Source organism: Typopeltis vanoorti, chromosome 9, assembly GCF_054136105.1.
Source record: "Typopeltis vanoorti isolate ZY-2024b chromosome 9, IOZ_Tvanoo_1.0, whole genome shotgun sequence".
Classification (NCBI taxonomy): Eukaryota; Metazoa; Arthropoda; class Arachnida; order Uropygi; family Thelyphonidae; genus Typopeltis; species Typopeltis vanoorti.
Genome location: NC_143557.1, coordinates 102,712,501 through 102,734,806, shown reverse-complemented (window position 1 = coordinate 102,734,806; position 22,306 = coordinate 102,712,501). Strand labels below are relative to the sequence as shown.

Sequence of the window (22,306 nt, the reverse complement as noted above, 5' to 3'; positions counted from 1 at the left end):
TTGGATTGATTTATTGGCTCTTTAAAAAGAATTATCTTAAATCAACTACAATAAAAATAAGGAAATCTGTCGTTCAGTAAAAGAGAACGCATGTACCCACTGGACGAAATATTCGGATTCTAGCTAGGAAAAGAAGAATTTATATAGGCACTTGAACTTCAAGTATATACAAAAAGGTAAGGTTTTCTTCCCAGAAAGTCGGATCTATCCTTTTCTAAAAGAAACAAATCGGTCTTAGAAAATGACACAGCTGACAAACATATTCTGTTTAGTAAAACGACATTCCTTGGGCCATTTGGTCTAAAATGTGAGTGGATTGGCAGATGATGACGATGATAATGAAAAAGTTAAAATTGTTGGGCGTTCTTTTCAGAGACGCGGATGAATACAATGCTAATAGTTCCTATCTGTCTGCTATGCATTGTATTGATGTGTGACGGTCTCATTTAGAATATTGCATGTACATACTAAGCATTGCATATATAAAAATGGATATTTAAAGAAAAAGAAAAAAGTTATTAACATATCATATCGAAATTAAATCAAGTATTTTCTTGACAGAATAATTAACGGATTTAAATGAAAAGTAACTACCTAATAATAAGCGAAATAATAGACAGCATTAGAACATCTTCGGACTTCCTGTTGTCTGCAGCGTTATTCAAGTTCTGGAGATAAGGATTATTATTTTAAACGGAAGTGGTGATAGCAGTTGAACACGTATGTGACATTCTCAGGAAATGTATTCTGCATCACGGTTTGATCACTGTGTCCAAGCTTGTTCATTCTCAATTGAATTATCAACGCAGATAAATAAGCGCATAAGCGCATGCTCATGTTAGAAATCACTTAGTAGATCTGATTTAAAAAAAAAATTGAGTGACTTGTATTTGTTCAACGAAGGTAAGTACACAGTAATTAGATTTTGTTTAATTTACTTTTTTTCATTCTACGATGTATTAAAAAATAAAATAAATATAGTAGAATATCTAATTATATTTCCATTAGTCATTTTACATTTTAAATTTAAAATAAATATGCTACTTATTCATAAATTTTTATTTAAGTATAAAGAGCTAATAAGCTTCATTTCGGCAATGAAATCATTACTTAACCGGTCTGGGTAGTGACCTCCCCACCATAATGTAATAACAGCATACATTTCCTAGGAAATGTGTTTTTACATTATGGAAAATACCTAAGAATAGCGATCAGAACTTTACCACCTTTGCTACGAGTCTTCCGGTATTGCACTACGTGCTGGGGTCACTTGCATTTGCTCACGCCAGTGGTCACCGATACTTTATAGTTTACTATATTCGGCAAGAAACTCTCTGATTCCAATCTTTGAGTTTCTTATTCGGTTTTATAACTGTGGGATTTAATATCCCCCTAATTTAAGTAATAAATTTTTATTTTATTATCATTTCATTATTACATGACACCTCCATGAACTCCAAGGATTTTAATTGTAGGATACATTCTACACAACACGATACCCTCTTGTTCCACAATGTTGGTTGTTTTACTTATTTCAATTGAAATAACCCCTTATAAAGATTCGTCTCATCATGACAAAAATCGGAATCAAATGTTTTCTAGTAGAAAGACGATATCGTGTCGTTCTTCCAAGTGTCCATGGAGGCTGATTAGCTAATTCAAAAACTCTACTCTACAGACTTTAACTTTCCAAGTCTATAATAATCTGCGTTGCAGTGTTTCGCAATAAAAATTAATCGTCTATCACACAATGAATTTGGTTATGATTTTCTATCAATTATCGTTGATAAACATTGCAGTCAAATTATCTGGAATTGGCTGTCACTTTTCTATCAATAGATTGGGAAAAATTGAGATATTTTGAGAATGTAGATTTGTAGGTGGGAAAAAAAACATTATCAATGTAATGTACTGAAAAAAAAACATTATCAATGTAATGTACTGAAAAAAAAAACTGCGTCATCTCCGTAGGAGATGACGCAGTTTTTTTCCCCGGAAATTCTTGTTTTTCATCTCTGAAAATAGTCACACGGACTGCTGATTTACAACTGGAAGATACAGCATACTAGGCAAATAGAATGACCCATCCTGGATTAGCGTAAATTATGTTTCCAGGAAGCCAACTTTCTTGGCTGTGATAGGCTATTGAGCACTAAGGGGAGATAAAAATAGTTTAACAATTGGAGCTTAATTCAGTCAACTTCTGCTAACTTATTCTGTATAATAAACTCACTTTGATTCAGTATATTTGAAGTTATGAATGTTGACGTGACTCTTTACAGATGATGACTCAACAAATGTTCTTCGTTGCTGTTCTTTTCCTAATATGTAAAGCAGCAGCGGATCTCACGTGTGATGTGACTCGCTTGAAGGAGAAATGTGACGATATCTGTACCTCATTGAATGACATTTTATCGAAAGGTATATATGATATTTCTAACTTATAAGAAGCATTTAGTCATATTTTATGAAGCCGTATATATATATATATATATATATATATTTTCTCATTTTCAGCATGCAAGACGCAAGACATTGCTGACTATAAGAGCGAAGCAAAATGCTTTTTTATTCCCTGCTATCTGATAAGGATTACTGTGTGAGGAAAAGTTTATGAGCTAAGAGCTCTGCCTGAGTGAGTGCGATTCAGAGATCTTCATTTGGAAGTTGGATGGCCTTCGGTCTCCTATATTTTGAGAAGTCTGTTTCATCATAATTGGCTGCTTGTTGCACTAATTCATTTGGATGTGAAGAGGACACTGAGAAGAACTTCACTGCTGAAGACTGCAGGAAAGAATAGATGTAGGGGATATTTGTATCCCGGTGAAGTTGGACATTTCTGACGTACCATGGTGTGTTTAATATCATGCGGAGACATTTGTTTTGCACTTTCTGTAGTTTGAGGATATTTGTACTTGAGGTTTGACTCCAGGCTGGGGATGCGTAAGTGATAATGGGTCGAATCAACAGTTGATAAAGGAGCAGTTTTATTTTGGTATCCAGCTTGCTATTCCTATTGATAAGAGGGTAAAGCTGTGCAATGACTCTTGATGCTTTTGAACATGAGGCTTTTATATGTGAACTGAAAGTTAGTTTTCTGTCCAGCAGTACACCCAGATATTTGGCTTCTGCTTTCCAGGGAATCTTGGTATTAAATAGGAAGATATCATCTTTGGGGAATATTGAGTTTGTAGTGAAGAGCATGGCAATACTCTTCTGAGGGTTTACTTGCAGTCTCCATTCCGAGAACCAGTGCTCTAATCTCTGCAGATTTTCTTGCAGTTTCTTGGTGACAAGGTGAGGTTTAATAGATCTGGCTAGTATAGCTGTGTCGTCTGCGTATAGGGCAATGATGGATGACATTGGATTGTGCGGAATGTCCGCCATGTAAATCGTGAAAAGTATCGGTGCCAGAAGGGACCCTTGAGGAACTCCTGCCAAGATGCGTCGTTGGGTAGATAATATATCATTTAGTTTGACTTGCATTCGTCTGTCACTAAGAAATGACTTTATAATTTGAACTAGATCTGATGGAATGCCAGCTAAAATCAACTTGTATAGTAGTCCAAAGTGCCATAACTTGTCAAACGCCTTCTCTAAATCAAGAAAAACTGCCCCGGTGTATTGATGCCAATTATAACTTGTGATAATGAATTCTATTAGTCTGTGAATTTGTTGGGTGGTACTGTGAAATTGGCGAAAACCAAACTGTTCTGAAGGAAGGATGTTTAATTTTTTTACTGAAAGTTGAATTCTGGAAAGGATAGCTTTTTCTGCTATTTTGCCCAGATTAGATATCAGACTTATGGGACGATAACTTTGAGGCTGCTGAGGATCCTTGCCTGGTTTGTATATAGGAACTACGTCTGCCAACTTCCATGCAGAGGGGAAGTACTTAAACCTGAACATAGCATTTATTATTGTTGTGAGATATACGATGGCCTTTCGAGGTAGCAGTTTAATAACTTTGTTGGAGATGCCGTCAGGCCCTGGAGCTTTTTTATTCTTTAAATTCTTTATAATGTCATAAATTTCAGCTGGGGAAATAGGTGTGAGTTGGCTAGTACAGGTATCAGGCCGTTTTAACACGTGTCTGACGTGGCGGTGGACTTTGTAAATATGATTGAAATTTAGATTATTGTATGAAGGGCTACACTGTTTTTCTAAATTTTTAGCTATAGTTTCGGCTTTTTCTGCATCTGTGTAAACAATGTTCAGGTCAGATTTGAGAGGAGGAAGAGATTTGTTTTTGTTTTTGATGTTTCTCAGGAACTTCCAAACGGATTGATCACCAGGTGATATGGAGGCTAATTTATCTTCCCATAGTTTGTTTCTATGGACTTTAAGTGCATCTCTCACTGCACTGTTCATTTTGTTGAGATATTTCTTGTCTTGGGGTGCTCTGGTGTTGTGGTATCTTTTTCTTGCTTTATTTTTCTCCCTGATTAAGTTCATTATGTCATCTGGTAGTCGTTTAGGCTTGAAGGCAACTGAATTTGAGGTGATAGATGCTATGGCTGTGTTGATTTGATCAGTAAGTTTATTGACTGCAGAATCAATTTCTTCCTTGGAATTAATATGAGGGATGGGATCAATGTAGTTTGGAAGCATTTTGGATAGTTTTTCCCAGGGAATGAAGGTATGAGGCGAATGAGGAAGATCCCTCTGATAACCCAGTTGGAGCAGAATAGGATTGTGGTCTGATGATAACTCATTCAATGATTCCAGGGAGTACTGTAGGTTAACATTCTGAAGGACAGCTATATCCAAGACGTCGGATGAGCCAGTAGGACTGTGGTGAGTTGGCACTGAGGGACCAGCCACAGTTGCGCAATTTGAGCTTGTGTAGTTATAGAGGATGCGGCCATTCCTATTTATAGACCTACTGCTCCAGGCATGATGTTTTGCGTTAAAATCTCCTGCAATAATAACCGGCAGTTTAATGCCGAGGATAGCATCGAGATCTGTGGTCAGCAATGTTTTTGATGGTGGGTTATAAGCAGAATATATTTTTATGTTTCCGATAGAGTTTGTGATGACATTGATACCTGTAAGTTCGAGATTGGTGGTTGTAGGAATGGCTACAGAATGATGATTGATGTGATTTTTGATGAGGATGGCTGTGCCACCACCTCTGTAATCCAGTCTATCATTCCTGTAGAGCTGATATCCTTTGAACTTAGGATTGTCAGCAGGTCTCAGGTGAGTTTCATTAATTAATAATATATCCGGATATCTGTTATTGAATTCCTGTACTTCTAGTATTTTATTTTTAAGGCCGTTGGCATTCCATGAGATAATCATTAGAGAATCTGGGGTAAATTTTTTCCTATGCATTGGAGAGTGCAGATAAAATGAGCTGTGTTTGCTGCAATAAACGTTTTGTAGTGCTCAGTGATGGATTTGCGTTACTGAAATCCTGTAACATATTTACAAGAGAAGAGGTGATGATGGCTGTTATATTTGAATGTGGATTTGTCATATTCTGGTCATGGATTGCTTTTTTGGGGCGGGCCACATCAGCATATGTTCTTGTTTGGTGTTGAAGATTTATTTTCTTAGGGGGCTCAGTTGATGGTGGGTGAACACCTGTCATCTTGTTCAAGCTAATAGGAGCCTGATGAACTTGGGCTTCTGGGGCTTTCGTTTCTGTCAGTGAGCTAGACTAACTGATTAACTCAGTTTGTCTGTTTTTTGGGTGGCATATACATCCTCTGTAATTTGCAGGGTGGGGGCCACCACAATTAGCACACTTAGCCGAGGTGGTTTTTGGCTTGGAGCAGGTATATGTGGGGTGGGTGTCACCACATTTCAGACATCTGTATTGGGCTTTGCACAACTTCTGGGCATGACCAAATTTTTGGCATCTATGGCATTGCCCAGAAGAGGCCCTCTTCCTAAGTGGCTCTGGTGAGATCTTGAGCCCGCAGATTGTCTTCAAATTGTAAATATCTTTATAGATGTTGTGTATTTCTACCAATACTAGAGGCATAGGGGTCTTGTTAGATCTGTACATTCTACTGACTTTGATGGGAGGCAGATCTTGCATGTTGAGGTGAGCAGCTATTTCAGCTGTTTCAATGTCTTCAGATACTCCTCGGAGTACCACTTTAAGATTTTTCTCCGAGGTAAGTGTGAAGGTATGGTATTGTGTACCTCTTGTGTCCAACTCCTTGGTTAGATTTCTATAGTCAGACACTGTAGTGGGCTGAATTTTGATGCCCTCCTCTGTATTCTTGGCAGTGGAGTAATTTATTTGCAGGTTGGCCATAGTGGTTCTTAGGGCTGTCCATCTCTGTTTTTCCCTAAGAATGACTGGAGGCACCTTTTCATTGGTGGAGGCAGAGGAATCTATGTTGGGGGCATCTTCATCCATGCCATTTTCGTTTGCTGACTCCGAGGCGAGAGTTTTGCGTTTTTTACGCACGTGCTTCTCTCCTTGATCTGAATGAGTAGATTCAGAGGTGACTGGATTTAAATTTTCCTTCATTTGAGGAGTGTCTTCATTTGGATCATCGTCAGTCTCAGGTGAAGAGTAAAGATTCAGGAAGCCGGCCCATTCACGCTCGAACTTCTTAAGGAGTTTCTTTATGAAGCTGAAAGCCAATCCTTTATCTAGAGAGTCTATAATTGTATCAGGATCTATCAAGTTTGATGGCCATTTGAGCTTAAATTTCCTTTGAAGTTTATTTACAAGTATGAGCGCTGGCTCTTCGTCCAGCGAATCTGTGAGGGCGTCCAAATCTGACACATTCATTATTGACAGTTTGCGTATAAACGCAAGTAAATGTATCCGGAATAGATATGCTAACAATGGCGATTCTATCGGCTGTTAGGCCTAACGAATCGCCCTCGTTGCAATTACCGTCCACTTACCTTTGCTGATGTTCTTAGATTCAGTATAGTCCGCAATTTAATGACTTTAAATAAACGCGTCTCTGCTAGTTAATCTAGCAGCTACACTTCAAAACCATCATATTTAATTACCACGTTCTACAGAGAAGAAAGTTCACAACCGTATCAGTGAAGACTCACTAGCGACCTCTGTTGAGATGATTATTTAAATAAAATTATAATATACTCTTTTTGGTATCCTTATTAATATTATTTTTATTGACTTAATTTTAAATTATATACAGTATATTTGTATATAATAAATATGCATGTTTTTATTTATTTATATAACACTTATTTAGTTTGTATCTTATTTTTACTCTATAATAAATTTTTCACGTCCAGTCTTCATTATAAAAATCTAATGTTAGAAGTATCACTTCGTCTCTTCTCTTTAATGATAACACACACACACACACACACACACACACACACACACACACACACACACACACACACACACACACACACACACACACACACACACACACACACACACACACACACACACACACACACACACACATTTTATGAAAATTTATATAATCTTTAGTTTGAATAACTATTATTTCCCCCTCGTAACTAATAATGGCAAGTTCATTATGGGGATTTTATAATTTATTTTAATATTATTCCCTTTCAGGTACTGTTTTACTATTTTCATTGACTGGGAATTTATTGATTTTATTACATATCCTCATGGTGATTACTACAAAAAATTTTGAAATTTCAAAGATTTGAACCATTGTCGATATTCAATAAATTATTGTTAATTCTTCAAATAGGTTGATTTTTCTCGTAATCCGTATTCTTTTCAGTCGATTCTCGGTGTACTTGCAAACCAGCAGATTGTGCTGAAGTCCTGGTCCGAGGGTACAACAATAGTGGAATTTACAAAATATGGCCAAGAAGTCGAGTAGTGAGAGATGGCATTGACGTGTACTGCGACATGACTACCGATGGAGGCGGATGGACTGTTAGTATCCTTCTTAGTCGTGTATATATATATATATATATATATATATATATATATATATATATATACAAAGTTTTCCGATTTTAAAAATAATCAATTTACTTATTTTCTTATTAAAATGTCTAGTATTATGGGACTTGCAATGCTTTAACGTGATTACAATGGAGCCTAAAAGAAAATTTGATACTTGATACCGATCATGGAAAAAAAATTGAAAAGGAGTAAAATGACCATTATTTATAGGTAAAAATACTCCATTTCTTTTTAATTTTTGTTTTCTTTAATTATCTTTTTTTGGTAAGAAATACACGTATATATTTTATCGTAAAATCATCTAATGTAGCGGTTATTCATTGACTTGATTAAACACTTACTTCTTTAATTCAATCCTAATAATAATAAATTTTCCTGCTTTCTCGAAAATCGCTGACATTATACTAGTTCACGAGATCCACATTTATCTCAGAATTATCGTCCCATCAGCCTACTATCCAGTCTAGGAAAAATTGACGATTAATTATCGTTTGCCGACTTCCAGAATCAACAAACAGATTAAAATTCATATAAAGTAAACAATTCGTCGGAATCACAGTACCACCCAACAAATCCATCGTTTATTAGAATATATTACCGGGATACAATTGGAAGCAACATCCCGGTAGTGTATTCTTTAAACTGCGACAGGTTTGATAAAATTGGACTCGATGAAATCCTATATAAACTCATTAGAGCTAACATATCAATGCATATGATACGATTAATCAAGTCATACCTTACCGATCGAAAAATACAAGTCAAAATTAATGGAACAAGATCTTCTCAGCGTAGTATTTTGGCTGGAGTTCCACAAGGATCTTTACTGGCCCCGCTTTTATTGGCAATATATGAGATTATGTGGCAGATATCCCACATAACCTTGTGGCATCCATCAAGGCTTTATATGCACAAAACACGACAGTATTACCCAGCTTACTGCGTTCTCACCTTGTAATAAAGAAAATTTTAAGATCGCATCTCAGGGATAGAAAAATGGTTCTCACACTGGAGACTGCAAGTAAACCGTCAAAAAAAAAATGCCGCTATTTCTCACCAGAAGGCCAGCATCTCCCAAAGGATACATTCTTCTGTTTAGTACCAAAATATCATCGTAAACAGAAACCAAATATTTCGGGTTACTACTGGACAAAAGATTTTGTTTCAGTAATCATATTAGGCACATCTATGTGAAATTATCAAAAACTGTCGCTCAACTCTCTCCCTTGATTAATCAACGCAGCAAATTAAACACAAGGAACAAGCTATAACTCTATCAGATGGTGATTCGTCCCATAATTACCTATACCTCTCCAGCTTGAAGCCTCACATACAACAGCCAATAACCGAACCTTATATGGCGATGCACAAAATCCTGAGTATAAAAAACTCTGAAGCACTACTTAATGTTACTAAGGAATTACTTCAACAACACTTATCATAACAACAGAGGCACGTATCGCATAACACGCCCCATCACAACTCTTTACACCCCAAGATCATTCAACAACTCACACGGTTCTGCAGTGAGAACACATCTCCTACCTATGCTACTCAACAACCTACCACAAAATGTAAAACACATAGACAATTACGGAACATTAAAACACGAACTGCGGAAGCAATACGAATACTCTGGAATACTCCAAAGTCAACATTCTAAAATTACAACGAGTCCAAAACAAGTGCTTGCGGATGATACTAGATGCTCTATGGTTCATCAGAAACGAAAAAATGCATCGTGATAACAATATTCCATATATCTCCTCATCCCTTCGCTTCCTAGCAGTAAAGGTCTTTTCAAATGGGGCCACACACTCGAATCAACTAATCCAACAAGCTGTAGATTACAACGAATTTGACACCTACAGACACATAAGGCCTAAAGCCAGTTTACTTTCCAATGATATCATTTAATCTCTCAGCCCCCACAGGGAGAGCTTAATGCTGATAAATTACTCTGAAAGACGCATCTTCCGTTTCAGATAACGGGGAATACAAAAAAAAAAAAAAGTAAGCTCCAAACTTTTGCAACAGTATCGTCATGCGTTATGCCTATTATTATTTTTTATTAAATAGATGACTTCTTTAAGGAGAAAATTATGATGATGTATTCGTTATATTTGCTGAGACTATATAATATATATAATATCATCGTTGCTTAGGTAATTTATTCATTTATTCTTGTTTTGTTATTTGTAATGTATTTCACCAACATTTTAGCAGCGATGTATGCAAGAATCAGAACGATTATTCGCTACTGACTAATAACTATACTTCTTCTGGGCCAAATGCTGTACTTGCTTAAACCTACAGTAGGAAAGAGACAGAAGTTGCCTATTTGGTAAAAAAGTGCACTAGGTCCTACCACGCAGAATGTTAGATTACCATGCATCCAACTTCACACAGAGTGGCTCCTTCATCTTGAAGAAAATATCAAAATCATTGCAACTACACGTTTCTTGAAAGAAAGTGGGGAAGCAAAGAATGCGAGTTTCTGATGGCTAACTCTACAGAAGACCGTACTTCATGTATAATAGCCAGAGCTGAAATACGGACGTTTCAGTAACGCAGGTGTAAATGATGTTCAGTGGTAATTATAAATAGCCAAAAGGTTATCTGGAATTACGACACCGAGCATGTGTCCACAAGACTATTTCAAGTTCTGAAAAGAAATCATGAAGGTACTTACTGTTGTTAGTAACTTTCCTACAAATTTGCCTAAAATATTTTTATATGTCTGATAATAATTTTTTATCGTGTTTGGTAAATATACAACAATTACCACATTTTCCTTTTTCTTTATATCAGATAACTTCTATAGTGACTAAAAACAAATATTTCAACCCCTGTTTAGGAAAAATCTTCTGTGGGTCCATAAGCAAATATACATCTGATTGTTTTCTCGACTCGGATGTTTGCCCACACCACTGTGCTTCACATTCCTGTCTTTGAAAAATTTTGTTATCTTGGTGTTTATTGTTGAAGTAGTGTTCTTTTTATGTAACGTGGATTATGTCGATTATAAAATTTATGAAAAAAAAATATAAATAATTTATATCAATTTTTTTTTCAATAAAATGATTATACAGCGGCGACAAATATATTGGTTGAAATCATTAATTATATAAAACTTCAAATTCAAAGCTGGATTAAAGTAATTCTTAATTTTCAGGTCATTCAGCAAAGAGGAGACTTTGGAAAACCTGAAGACTACTTTTTCAAGGATTGGGAAGAATATAAACATGGTTTTGGCAATGTCAATCAAGACTTCTGGTTAGGTAAGTAGGCTGTTTGAATTTGGTAATTCAGAATCTGAACGTTTTTTTAAAAAGAATAATAATAATAAAATATTAATAAATAATACCTAATATTAATAGAGAATTTATTACGTCTTCAGTAGACCCTAAACAGACGTTTCGTTGTGTTATTGTTATACTAATTTATACAATATCCTTGATTCTTCATTAAGTACATCTCTTGAGTATTGTTGTAGTAAACCTTATCACAGCGACTTCTTAGTGAAATCATAGTTTTGGTGTTAATTACTGATATTTATAAACGCCCATGAATCTGTCAGATTTGACCTACGCATTTGGCGATTGGGTTGTAGTTTACCATCACTGTGATTGAAGAAAGAAGTTATATTGGGAAACAAGTACAACACAGAGTTTAAATTTTCCTGCCTACCCTACAAATTCGTGTTTTTATTTATTGACAGTATTCTAACAACAATGAAAGAAACATTATCCAATCTAATAAAAGTCAAAAAAGCAGTATTGTTCTAATTCTGAAGAACACTCAACACGATTATAATAAAACTAGAATATTCAAGTAACATGTTTGTAATTATCATCAAAATATATTTATGTTTCTTTCAGATTTTGGATAAATTTTTATTTTAATAAAATAACTAAAGGTGGTATAACACATCGATTTCTTTTATTTAAGTTTCTACACATATGGATCACTGAATTAAAAGCTTTTATTTAATACTGTGTTACACCTTGTTTAGCTCGATTTACAGCACATATGAAGTTTATCATAGATTCCACAATGTGTTCGATTGCATCTTTGTCTACAGCAATATCAGACGTTCCTTTTTTCTAACATGTCCCGTACATTCTCAGTGTGGTTCAGATACAGGCTTTGTGATGGCCAAGGAAGATGGTGGAAGTCACTTTTCGTGGTCGCTAAACCACTGCTCAACAACTCTTGCGCGATAGATAGTAGTATTGCCCTCCATGAAATAACCCTCACCTGTTGGGAAAAAAGTCGACATTGTAGGATAGACTTGATCAGTAACAATGTTCAGATATCTTTGGAAGGTACCGGACCTTTCAGAAATATCAGGGCACCCATTCAGTATCAACAGAATATGCCCCACACCAGGACACCAACTCCAGAAACTTGAGTGTGTTTACAAGTCAGGCTAGGGGCTCCTGCTAAACTCTCTGCCTACTGTCGGTACAGAACAAAGTGTACCGTGACTCTTCCATATACGCATGCCAGTCGCATGCGTATACGGAAATTGATCTTCTTCAATTTCCTGCGCATAATTCAGTGAGATATGGGTCGGGAACTACCTTCATTAAATGCTTTGGTCAATTGCTGCATATAACAAGCCTTTTCAGAGCATTTAGATCTTGTTCCTGACACACTATCTTAAGTCCACAGTTACTTCTTATACAAACAAAGTGGGTTATTTTCCCACTGATTAAACCCCGGGGATAAGTCACGTTTTGAGAAACCAGTCAGCTTTGCTGTTTTCGAAATCATAGCTCCAGCCAGATGGGAATCCACAATAAACCCTTAAAGAACATCGAAAGATCTTTTTGTTTTTCCCATTGTGATCAACATTATTCAAGATTACTGATAGCATTATTCTTAACTAGTTGCCTACAACACATGGTGACACATGTGATCAAGTAATTTTCATATAGTAAGTAATGTCGACGTACATTCGTATAACGGTTTCGAATTCAGTGACCGTTATGTCTATTATATAAATCTTTTCGGTAATATTTGCTGTGCTGTACTGATGACAAATCGCATATCCACTTTTTTGACCAGTGATGAAACATTTAGGCAATCCCCCTATCCCGCTATTAAAAGTTCGAATTTATCAAGCATTAATTTAGCTGTTTCTTTTGTGAATTTATTTTTCTTCCGAAGTACTGTTTTATTTAGACATCCGTATAAACATCTCAATAAATTAGTCGTTCTTTCAGCCACTTCTCATAGAATATCAGTTTCCACATTGTGTCTCTTTTATACATATTTTGCTGGTGTTGTTTAGCACAGCTAACATCCATTATTCCTCCCATTTCTGCCAGATCTACAGAACTTGATCAGCAGCTGCTCAGCAACGCTTTACTCTATTTACTGACGAACTTGCTACTAGTTATGTTTCATTCCATTCGCATCAGGTCTGCGAAACCGCCTCCTTTTTGAAACAAATTGTATTACAATCTTCAGTAGTTTAAGAGAATAATTCTGACCCCGTTACCCCAGCCCACACACGGCATTTATTCTCCATAGGTCCTGTTGCAAGCGTGTGTAGGAGATATATTACAAATATTTTGTTTACACAATATATCAATTATGTGCGATTATTTTATATTTACAAATTAACAGTCAAAAATATTACAGACTAGATTGTGGATTATATTTGGCTTATCATGTTTATTGAACATTAGGCTTAGCTTAGAGAAGTAAGTGGTATATAGGAAGAAGTTCTGATCTCAGAGACTATATATAAGAATAAGAGAAAAAAACAGGGTGAATGCAAAAAATTTTTAAAATTTGTTAAACGTAATTAAATAAATAGATAGAACAAATTAAATAAAACAAGTTATATAAATGATTAAAGATGACATAGACAAATACGAAACAACACCATTATCAGAATTATAATGTAGGATGGATTTAAAAATAAAAAAACAGGTATCCAGGGAGGGTAATGGATGGCAATGCTGTAGCCAATGAAGTTCTAACTGAGGCTCGGCTATTGCTGTTACCCTCCTGCCATGATCAGAGCTTTATATAGCTCAATAACATCCTATCCGTACACTGTACTCTACAGATAACGGGGAATATGAAAAGCATTCTTGCTTCGCCCATCTAGCCAGTCCTTATAAGGTCTTTTAAGGACTATGTACTGTTTCCTTTAGGTTTTGCTCCTGTAGGATTTCCTCTTGGATAATATGCTATATGCGACTGCTCCAAGAATTAGAAGCACGTGCTGATTTTTGCAAGAAATGTTCTGATTTAGAATCTATGCTATTGAGTTTAATTATTATGCTAGTAAGTACGATATACTGCCATGAAAAGGATGTAATATTTCTTTTGTATCAGTCCTGATGAGGTCATGTCTAAAAGTAACGCTGCAATCACAAGGATCCGTTGGCTGAGAGTGAATGATTGGCTGTCAAAAGTTTAAAACGTTGTACTATAACAGAAACAATCTGCATTTAATAATCTGGATTAGTTTGATGCACTTAAAGTTTCCTCTCTTTGGTGGCAAATAATCGCACATGAAATAAAATTGATTATGGCGATTAAACTGCAAATTTTGTTTACTATTAAATTTCTGTGATATTAAACAGAGAATGTTTTGCTCTCTTTATTTATAAGACACTAATAAAAGGCAAACATACGGGCTCCAGGTTATTATCATTATAGTTTCTCTAGTAAATTTCGAAGCATTTATATTTATTTTCATATTTGACTATAAAACATGGATGGATCCATAAATCCCTACAGATGCTAAATTGAAGCATTTCAATATTTTTATTTCAGAGACTGAAAATAATAAATGAATCATATCTGTGTATTGAAAAGAAAGTTTGGTGTGTTTAACTCTGTTAAAACTCTTCGTTGCAGTGCATAATTACGATTAAGATTCGTTAAAGACTTTTTTTTTTTAAAGTTTCGAAAATTGAATAAATGTTGAACAAAATTAGCTACTTAGCCACCAGACGGTCTACTTGTTTTATGAACTAGCTAACCTAAGAAAAACACAGACGTCCGCAATTTATTGAAATACATTTTAATATAAGAAAGTTTAAAGGAAGAAAGGTGAGTTACTTCATCTTCAGTGTACTCTGCTGAAAGTTTTCTCCTTTTGCTATTCGTATTTCCAGTGCTATGGCTGAATTGACACTGCCACTAAGAGAGATTAGGGTGGACAAATATCCCGGGATCGAATAGCATCGCTCTTCCTCTCCCCCAAATGATATATCAGAAAATCCCTGATTTGTTCTTAATTTCACTCTAGACAAACTTAAAAATTGTTCCAAATAATGAATATCAGGATAAGTGCAATGGCGAAAGTCGTAGGTATTAATCTTCTGCATATACCGGCCAATCAGTTAGAAGCATTTAACACAGCGGTTTCCGTATAGGTATGCGATTAGTAATACTGATCCTTCGCATAGTTCGATGGGATACGGGTCGTGAAGAGCCTTCATCAGTCGCTTAGGTGAATTGTTGCACACAGGAAGTACTGTTTATCCGTCTAAGAAGGAGGCGATCTCGTTCCAGACAGACTATCTTCTTAGGACCACAGTTATACCTCTTAGACAAGCAATGTGGGTTATTTTTCCGCTAGTTTGATAGATAGGGTTGATTTTCTTTTATGAAGCTGTGTTTATTATCAAGAGGAACAGTGCGAAGTATAGAATTCTGAGTTTAAAGTGGTCTTTTTTGTTTATTTGGAAATAAACAAGAAACGTGCATAACAAAAATAATCTGCATAAAAATGAAACATCTTAATTCTTTATATTTTGAGTATAATTATATTTGTATAACTCCCGGATTTTTAGAATAGAAAATATCTTCATATTTTAGCGTGTAATATTGAATTAATGTTATATTTACTTTAAAATATCAAATAATAACAATGCACTCTAACCTTCAGGCAATGATAAAATACACGCACTATCAGAGCAAAAAGAGACCTCTATTAGGTTTGATCTAAAAGACATGGAGGGAAACTCTAGGTTTGCGATGTATCAACAGTTTTGGATCGAGGGTGAAGAAAATGACTATAAACTACATGTTCGTGATTACAGTGGAAACGCTGGTAAGATTTTTTTATTAAACATTATGGAAAACATTAGTATTATAGAAAACAATTCATAATGGTTAATTCATATATATATATTTTGCTTCATCCGTTTAAAAAATATCTCTCTGTATCGAAAGTCAAAGAGCACTAAGACATTTACAATATATTTTTGAAATATTGCTACAAGATGTTAATTTTTTTATTCTCGAGAAATTAAGAAACTTTTGAACTCATTTCAAGCGTGTCTCTTATAGGCTAATTTTTCTATAATTTTCTTTTATAAAATTAAAAGGTATATTAAGTAATGTAACTATATATTGATTTTTAAGAAAAATATTATACAAAATTTTTAAGAATTTAATAGTATATTATATTTAACATCATGTTTTATTATTACTTAATATTAAAAATAAATAATTATATATATATAATTCTTCAACAAACACTCATACACCGTAATCGTAAAAAAATATGATAAAAAATGAAACCTCTCAATTACATTAGTATTATCACTGAAATCACTAATGTGTTTGAATTAATCTGTTACATATTACACACGCTGTTTAATATATTTAATCAGTTCATTTTGAACTTACATTTTAATTTTTAAAAAAAGATAGAAAATTTGTTTGTATGAATTTAAATAAAACATATATTTTTTCCTACTCCACTAAACAAAGTTTATATTAAAATACGTCTAGTGCTGGAAATAGCATTGATTTATACTAAACTCGAAAATAAATAACTATTTTTATTTATTTATCGGAATACGTAAATTGTTGTTGGAATCAAGAAAAAATACGAATGAATTTTAATTTACTTTTGTGAAATGGATGTTAATAAGACAATTTAAAATTAAAATTCGAAACAATAAGAAAAATAGTTTAAAAATTCAGCAGCATTCTTATAATGGAAAATTTATATTGAATTATGGAAATGTATATGCGAATAATAATATTACTAATCAAAAGTAATATGTATCGATATTTTGATTAAACAAATACGGTTAACTATTAATTAGTATTATTTTTATTATACAACTTATTAATTTATAATACTAATAATTATTTTTATAATAATAATGATCAAAATTTTAGAAATGCTCCGAACTTTCAAATTCATAACAATGAATTGTTAATTAACCACTTTACCGGCCATGAAAGATCAAATACGCATCCTCAAAAGCTTCGCATCCTCAAAAGCTTCGCATCCATCATATATTTCAATGTAATATCAATGGTATTACAATTTTAATATGCATTTCGCATACATGGAAACGTAGACGTATATATACGTCCTGGCCGGTAGCGTGGTTTTAAAGTATGTAACGGATAAAAATCGACGAAAAGGAAAACTTTGTTTGTTGAAAATGAAGCACAAAACAAATATGTTAAAAACAATTATCACACTTAATAATAAAAATACTCTTAAATAATACTTTAATTTTTATAACACATAGTATTTACAATGAAGCATAATATTTCGTTTTCTGTTCAGTACAAAGATTTAGTACAAAATATAGTGTACATTGATTTTTTAATATAATTAAACATACTTTTTTTTCAATATCAATATCATAGCTTGTTATAGAGCGTATTTACACATATATATATAATTAACAGCGACAACAACAATTATGAATAATAATAATATTTTTAACACAGTTTATTATCTTTTCAAAGAAATTACATGTGTGTAGGATACATTTTGTTTCATCTTATTAACGTTATTATGATTAGAACAATCTAATACTATAAATAATGTTAAAATTAATAGTAATCCTAACAAACATAATTTACAGTTACAGATTTACATTAAAACAGTTAGCTAGTTTTCCATTTTGTCATTTAAATTTAAATTTTACAATTCATTTTTATTTACAATTCACATTAACAATTCCTTTTTTTTATTAACATTCAATAGATAATGCCATATGCATTCACTTCACTTTAAAAATTTACAGCTTTACAATTCTGTACTAACTATGTGTACAATTCGCTACATCGCTTTACATTCACTTATCCTTACCTCTCATAGAATGGCATATAATTTATAATGTTTAGGCAACGGTGCTATAATTTCTTACGTTACACTTTTCACTCTTAATATCTTTATAATTGCATAATGTGGAATTCATGTAACAGAATAATAATGATCACAGTAATTTACACTGAATTGTGTAAATCTGATACTCAATTCAATACTTGTGTAACTGAACTATATTTTGCAAATATAGTTCAGTTACACGAGTTAGTTGGTATGGTTACATGCTGAATTTTACATTTTATTATGTATATATATAATTATTTCCCTTTTTTATTTGAACAAATATCATCTTTATCATATGGATATTTACATTTAGAATACTCACTTATTACATATTCGGTTTAGTACAGAATGTTATAATAACAATAATAATAATTATTTTCATCATCATTATTATTGTCGGTTAAGGTATTATGACTTTAAGGTCAATTGTAGTGATCGACTAATGAGGATTATTTGATTAAGCTATGCTAATCCCACCTATTTCCAAGCTAGGGTTAGCTTTTATGAAGAGAGTGGGATTAACACACACTATTTGTGTTTGTTTTTTTTGGGTGGAAAACAGGCGTTGGATGCTGGTTGTTTGTGAAGTGAAAAATAGGTGGTGCGAGTGCTATGTTAAATGTGTTCGTATTGCTTCCGCAGTTCGTGTTTTAATGTTCCGTAATTGTCTATGTGTTTTAAATTTTGTGGTAGGTTGTTGAGCAGCATAGGTAGGAGATGTGTTCTCACTGCAGAACCGTGTGAGTTATTGAATGATCTTGGGGTATAAAGAGTTGTGATGGGGCGTGTTATGCGATACGTGTCTCTGTTGTTATGATAAGTGTTGTTGAAGTAATTCCTTAGTAACATTAAGTAGTGCTTCAGAGTTTTTTATACTCAGGATTTTGTGCATCGCCATATAAGGTTCGGTTATTGGCTGTTGTATGTGGGGCCTCCAAGTGGTTGTTTGATGTGTTTGCATAGACCATTATACCGTACCTGAGTAGAGATTCGTAAATACTGTGATATAGGAGTTTTCTATGTTAGATGGAATCATGTCTTTTACTTGAAAGAGTTTTGCTGCGACGACGTGGAGTTTAGTATGTAGGTAATTTATATGTTTTGTCCATTAAAGGTGGCAATCTATGTAAAAACCAAGATATTTTGCATGTGTTACGGGTTTTATTTCGGGACTTTGGCAGGTATTTTTGTTGCTAATACAGCGGTATGTGTGACAGTGTAGCGACAGTAGTGAGGGACACATGATTCTCGGCTTATGTTTTATTAGCATCTGTGTCTTGGTGCCGTTGATTACAATTGAAATTTGGTAGAAGTATGTTGTGATATCGTTGAGGTTCTTGTTGTGCTTTGGTGAGAGCCATGTTGATGCCTGTGTAAACTGCTAGTAGCGCAGTGTCATGTTTCACTTCTGCGTAGCGAAATATTTGACTTCGTGTGGCCAGATCGTGAACATCATTAATTATATGATGAATAGAATAGGTTTTATATGGCGTCTTGTGGAACCCTGTGTTTACTCCGGCTGTAACATGAGCCTATTTTTGTTACTTATGTTCTGTTTCGGAGATAGTTTCTGAACAGGTATGCAGTGTTCCTCTTATTCTGATTGAGTATAGTTTAGTCAGTAGTATGTCATGTTCAAGTGTATAAGGACAGCATACTTGTTTTTATCTAGGGCTTTGTTTATGGCGTCGGCGATGTCTTCTAATAAAGTGATGGTGGTTTTTGTTTTCTGAAAGCAGTATTGGTTTTGTGAGATAATGGTGTACTTCTGTAAATAGTTCTGTAGTCCGGTGTGTGTTATTTTTTTTAGAATTTTTGAAATGACAGGTAGGTTAGCTTTTTAAAATGACAGGTAGGTCTGTAGTATTGTGTATCATTTCTTTTACCATGTTTGTAAATTGGAGTAATTATATCAGGTTTTAGTTGTTGTGGAATAACGCCTGTGTCGACCATTATGTTCACGAGTCTCAAAGTATTGGATTTATTTGTTCAAAGTGTGGTAAAAGGTCTATGAGTCTTATTTTGTCTTTTCCTGGAGTCGTCTTTGGTTTTAGCAGTTTCCTTGAGTTCCTGTTTTGTTATAGGTGGAAAAATACATAGTTTGCGGTTTACTTTGTGTTGGTATTTTTTGTTTATCATTGGTAGATTATCTGTTTTCAGTTGTATGATGTTGTGTGATATTGTTTGTGAAGGCGTGGTTGAATGATTCTGCTAGTTCTTCTTGGTTTATATCCTGACCGAAGCATTTGTAATACAATCTCGTGCTGAAGGTTTCTTTTTTTGAGTGAGTAATTCGTTCAGAATAGCCCAAGTTTGCTTCATATTGTGATTATATTCTGTAAATGTTTGGAAGTTGTAGTGTCTTTTTGCCCTACGAATTTTTATTTAGTTGGTTTCTTGTGTTTATATATACTCTTTGTAGTTGATCGTTACTGGGTGACTTTTTTATTCTTTTCCATAGACTTTCCTTGACAGTAATACTAGTTAAAATGTCACCATTTATCCATGGATTATTGTCAGTTTATCGCCTCATTTGTGTAGGCTTCGTTGCTTTTTTGTATATTTCTGTGAACATTAGTTGAAAGTTCTTATATAAAGTCACAGAATCATTTATTTTATGTACATTCCATTCTGTATTGCTTACAAGGTTGTCGACAATGCTCTTTAATATGATCGAGTTTTGTCGACTTTTGTGGTGGCTGGAGGGGGACGAGGTAACGTAATGAAAGGAAGTTGAGATGAAGTAGTGATCGTTAACGTTTGACGTTAATTACTGATGATATATATGTATAGATAGCAGCCCGTATGTTGATATGATCAATGCATGATTGTGTTAGTGAGTTGTTGAATATTTCTTCTCTTGTTGGGGAGTTAATAGTAGGGTTTATGTTGTACTGACTTAGTACACCATAAACATATCTATATCAAGATCACATCATATCTATATCAAGATATGTGTTATTGGTTGAAGAAGCGTGGTCAAGAGTATTTATGTTAATGTCTCCTAATAGAATGAGCCTATGTGTTGTACAGGATTCAGTGCCACTTAGTCATCATTCTAATTCATGAAGAAAGCTGAGTGGATTATTATCTGGGGTCTGTATATTATGTTTATTGTATATTTGATGCTATGTTTGTCGCTATTTGTGATTTCCAAAATTATTGTTTCTGCATGTTCGAAACGAGTTTGTTTTTCGCGCACATTGTATTTTTCATTGAAGAATGCCAGAATGCCACATCCTCTTTTGTTTGGTCTACATTAGTTGTAGGTCTGGTTATTATTAATGTTATATGGAGAAGTCTCTGTCTCGTTTATGAAAACTTCTGTTCTTATTAGTACATCTATGTTTCTCAAGGTGTAGTTGAACAGTGTTTTCAATGTAAGTCAATGTTTCTTTATACTTCTTATGTTTGTGTGAATGATAGTGAAGTAGGTGTTGGTAGAAATGGTCTCTGTCCATTTCTTCAAAGAGACAAAGCCTTTGAAGTTTATATTGTCTGACTGGATATGTTCGCATAGGTTTGAGATCTCCATTATATAGTTTTATGGTGATTTTAAATCTTGTTCTTAAGTATGTGAGGAGTTAATCTCTTATACTGGTAGGTTGTGTAGGTCGAATTCTCGTGCAGGTATATAAACTCCAGTGTTTTCGTTCTGTCTCATAAATATCTGTGAATCCTGAGTCCACAAGAACTTCCTTGCTTGGAATAAAAGATTTTTAAAGTATGAAGTGCAGTTTTCAGATATGTAGATTGGTATTGGGGATTTCTTTTCAGTTATAATCGATGTTTTTGGCCTTATTATCCTGCTTTTTGCAAGAATGTTTTCTGCCAGACCTTTGCTGGTAAAACGAGCAGTGATTGGTGGTGACCTCTCTTTGGTTTTTTGTGGGCCTTGGTTAATAGAGGCGATGTCTGGTTGTGCCTGGAATACCAATTTTGGGGCCGATCAGTTGAGCTATGTTGCTTAAGTCTTCTGTCTTTTCTTTGGTATTCCCTCTATTTGAAGTTCTTTTTTTTATAGTATGTGTTCGATTTGGCATTTAAAGATGTTTACCTCTTTCTGCAATTCTCCATTTTTCGCTTGAGGTTTTGTTGTGTTTCTATCGCTAAAGTTAAATTTTCGTCATTATGTCTCGCACAGTTCCTAACATTTCTTCTAGAACACGTTATTGTACTGTATGTAATATTCATACTCCTCGAAGTTTTGTTAATATGTCCATGTGTATATTGAGCAAGTCTTTAACCATGAGTTTGAATGAATCTAAGTCATCTGTAATTTT

General features: G+C 34.2%; 1 protein-coding gene across 1 annotated transcript in view; it reads left to right on the top strand.

The window, feature by feature from the left end:
• Positions 1-731: 731 nt before the first annotated feature.
• The window catches only part of LOC150103345 (techylectin-5A-like), a 23,863-nt gene continuing 2,288 nt past the window's right edge, over positions 732-22,306 (top strand). The window contains exons 1-5 of the mRNA XM_090398170.1: positions 732-903; positions 2,283-2,421; positions 7,713-7,870; positions 11,079-11,184; positions 15,825-15,989. Of these exons, the coding sequence (XP_090254296.1) occupies positions 2,283-2,421; positions 7,713-7,870; positions 11,079-11,184; positions 15,825-15,989 (568 nt within the window). The 5' untranslated portion in view covers positions 732-903. The remainder of the gene's footprint in view (positions 904-2,282; positions 2,422-7,712; positions 7,871-11,078; positions 11,185-15,824; positions 15,990-22,306) is intronic.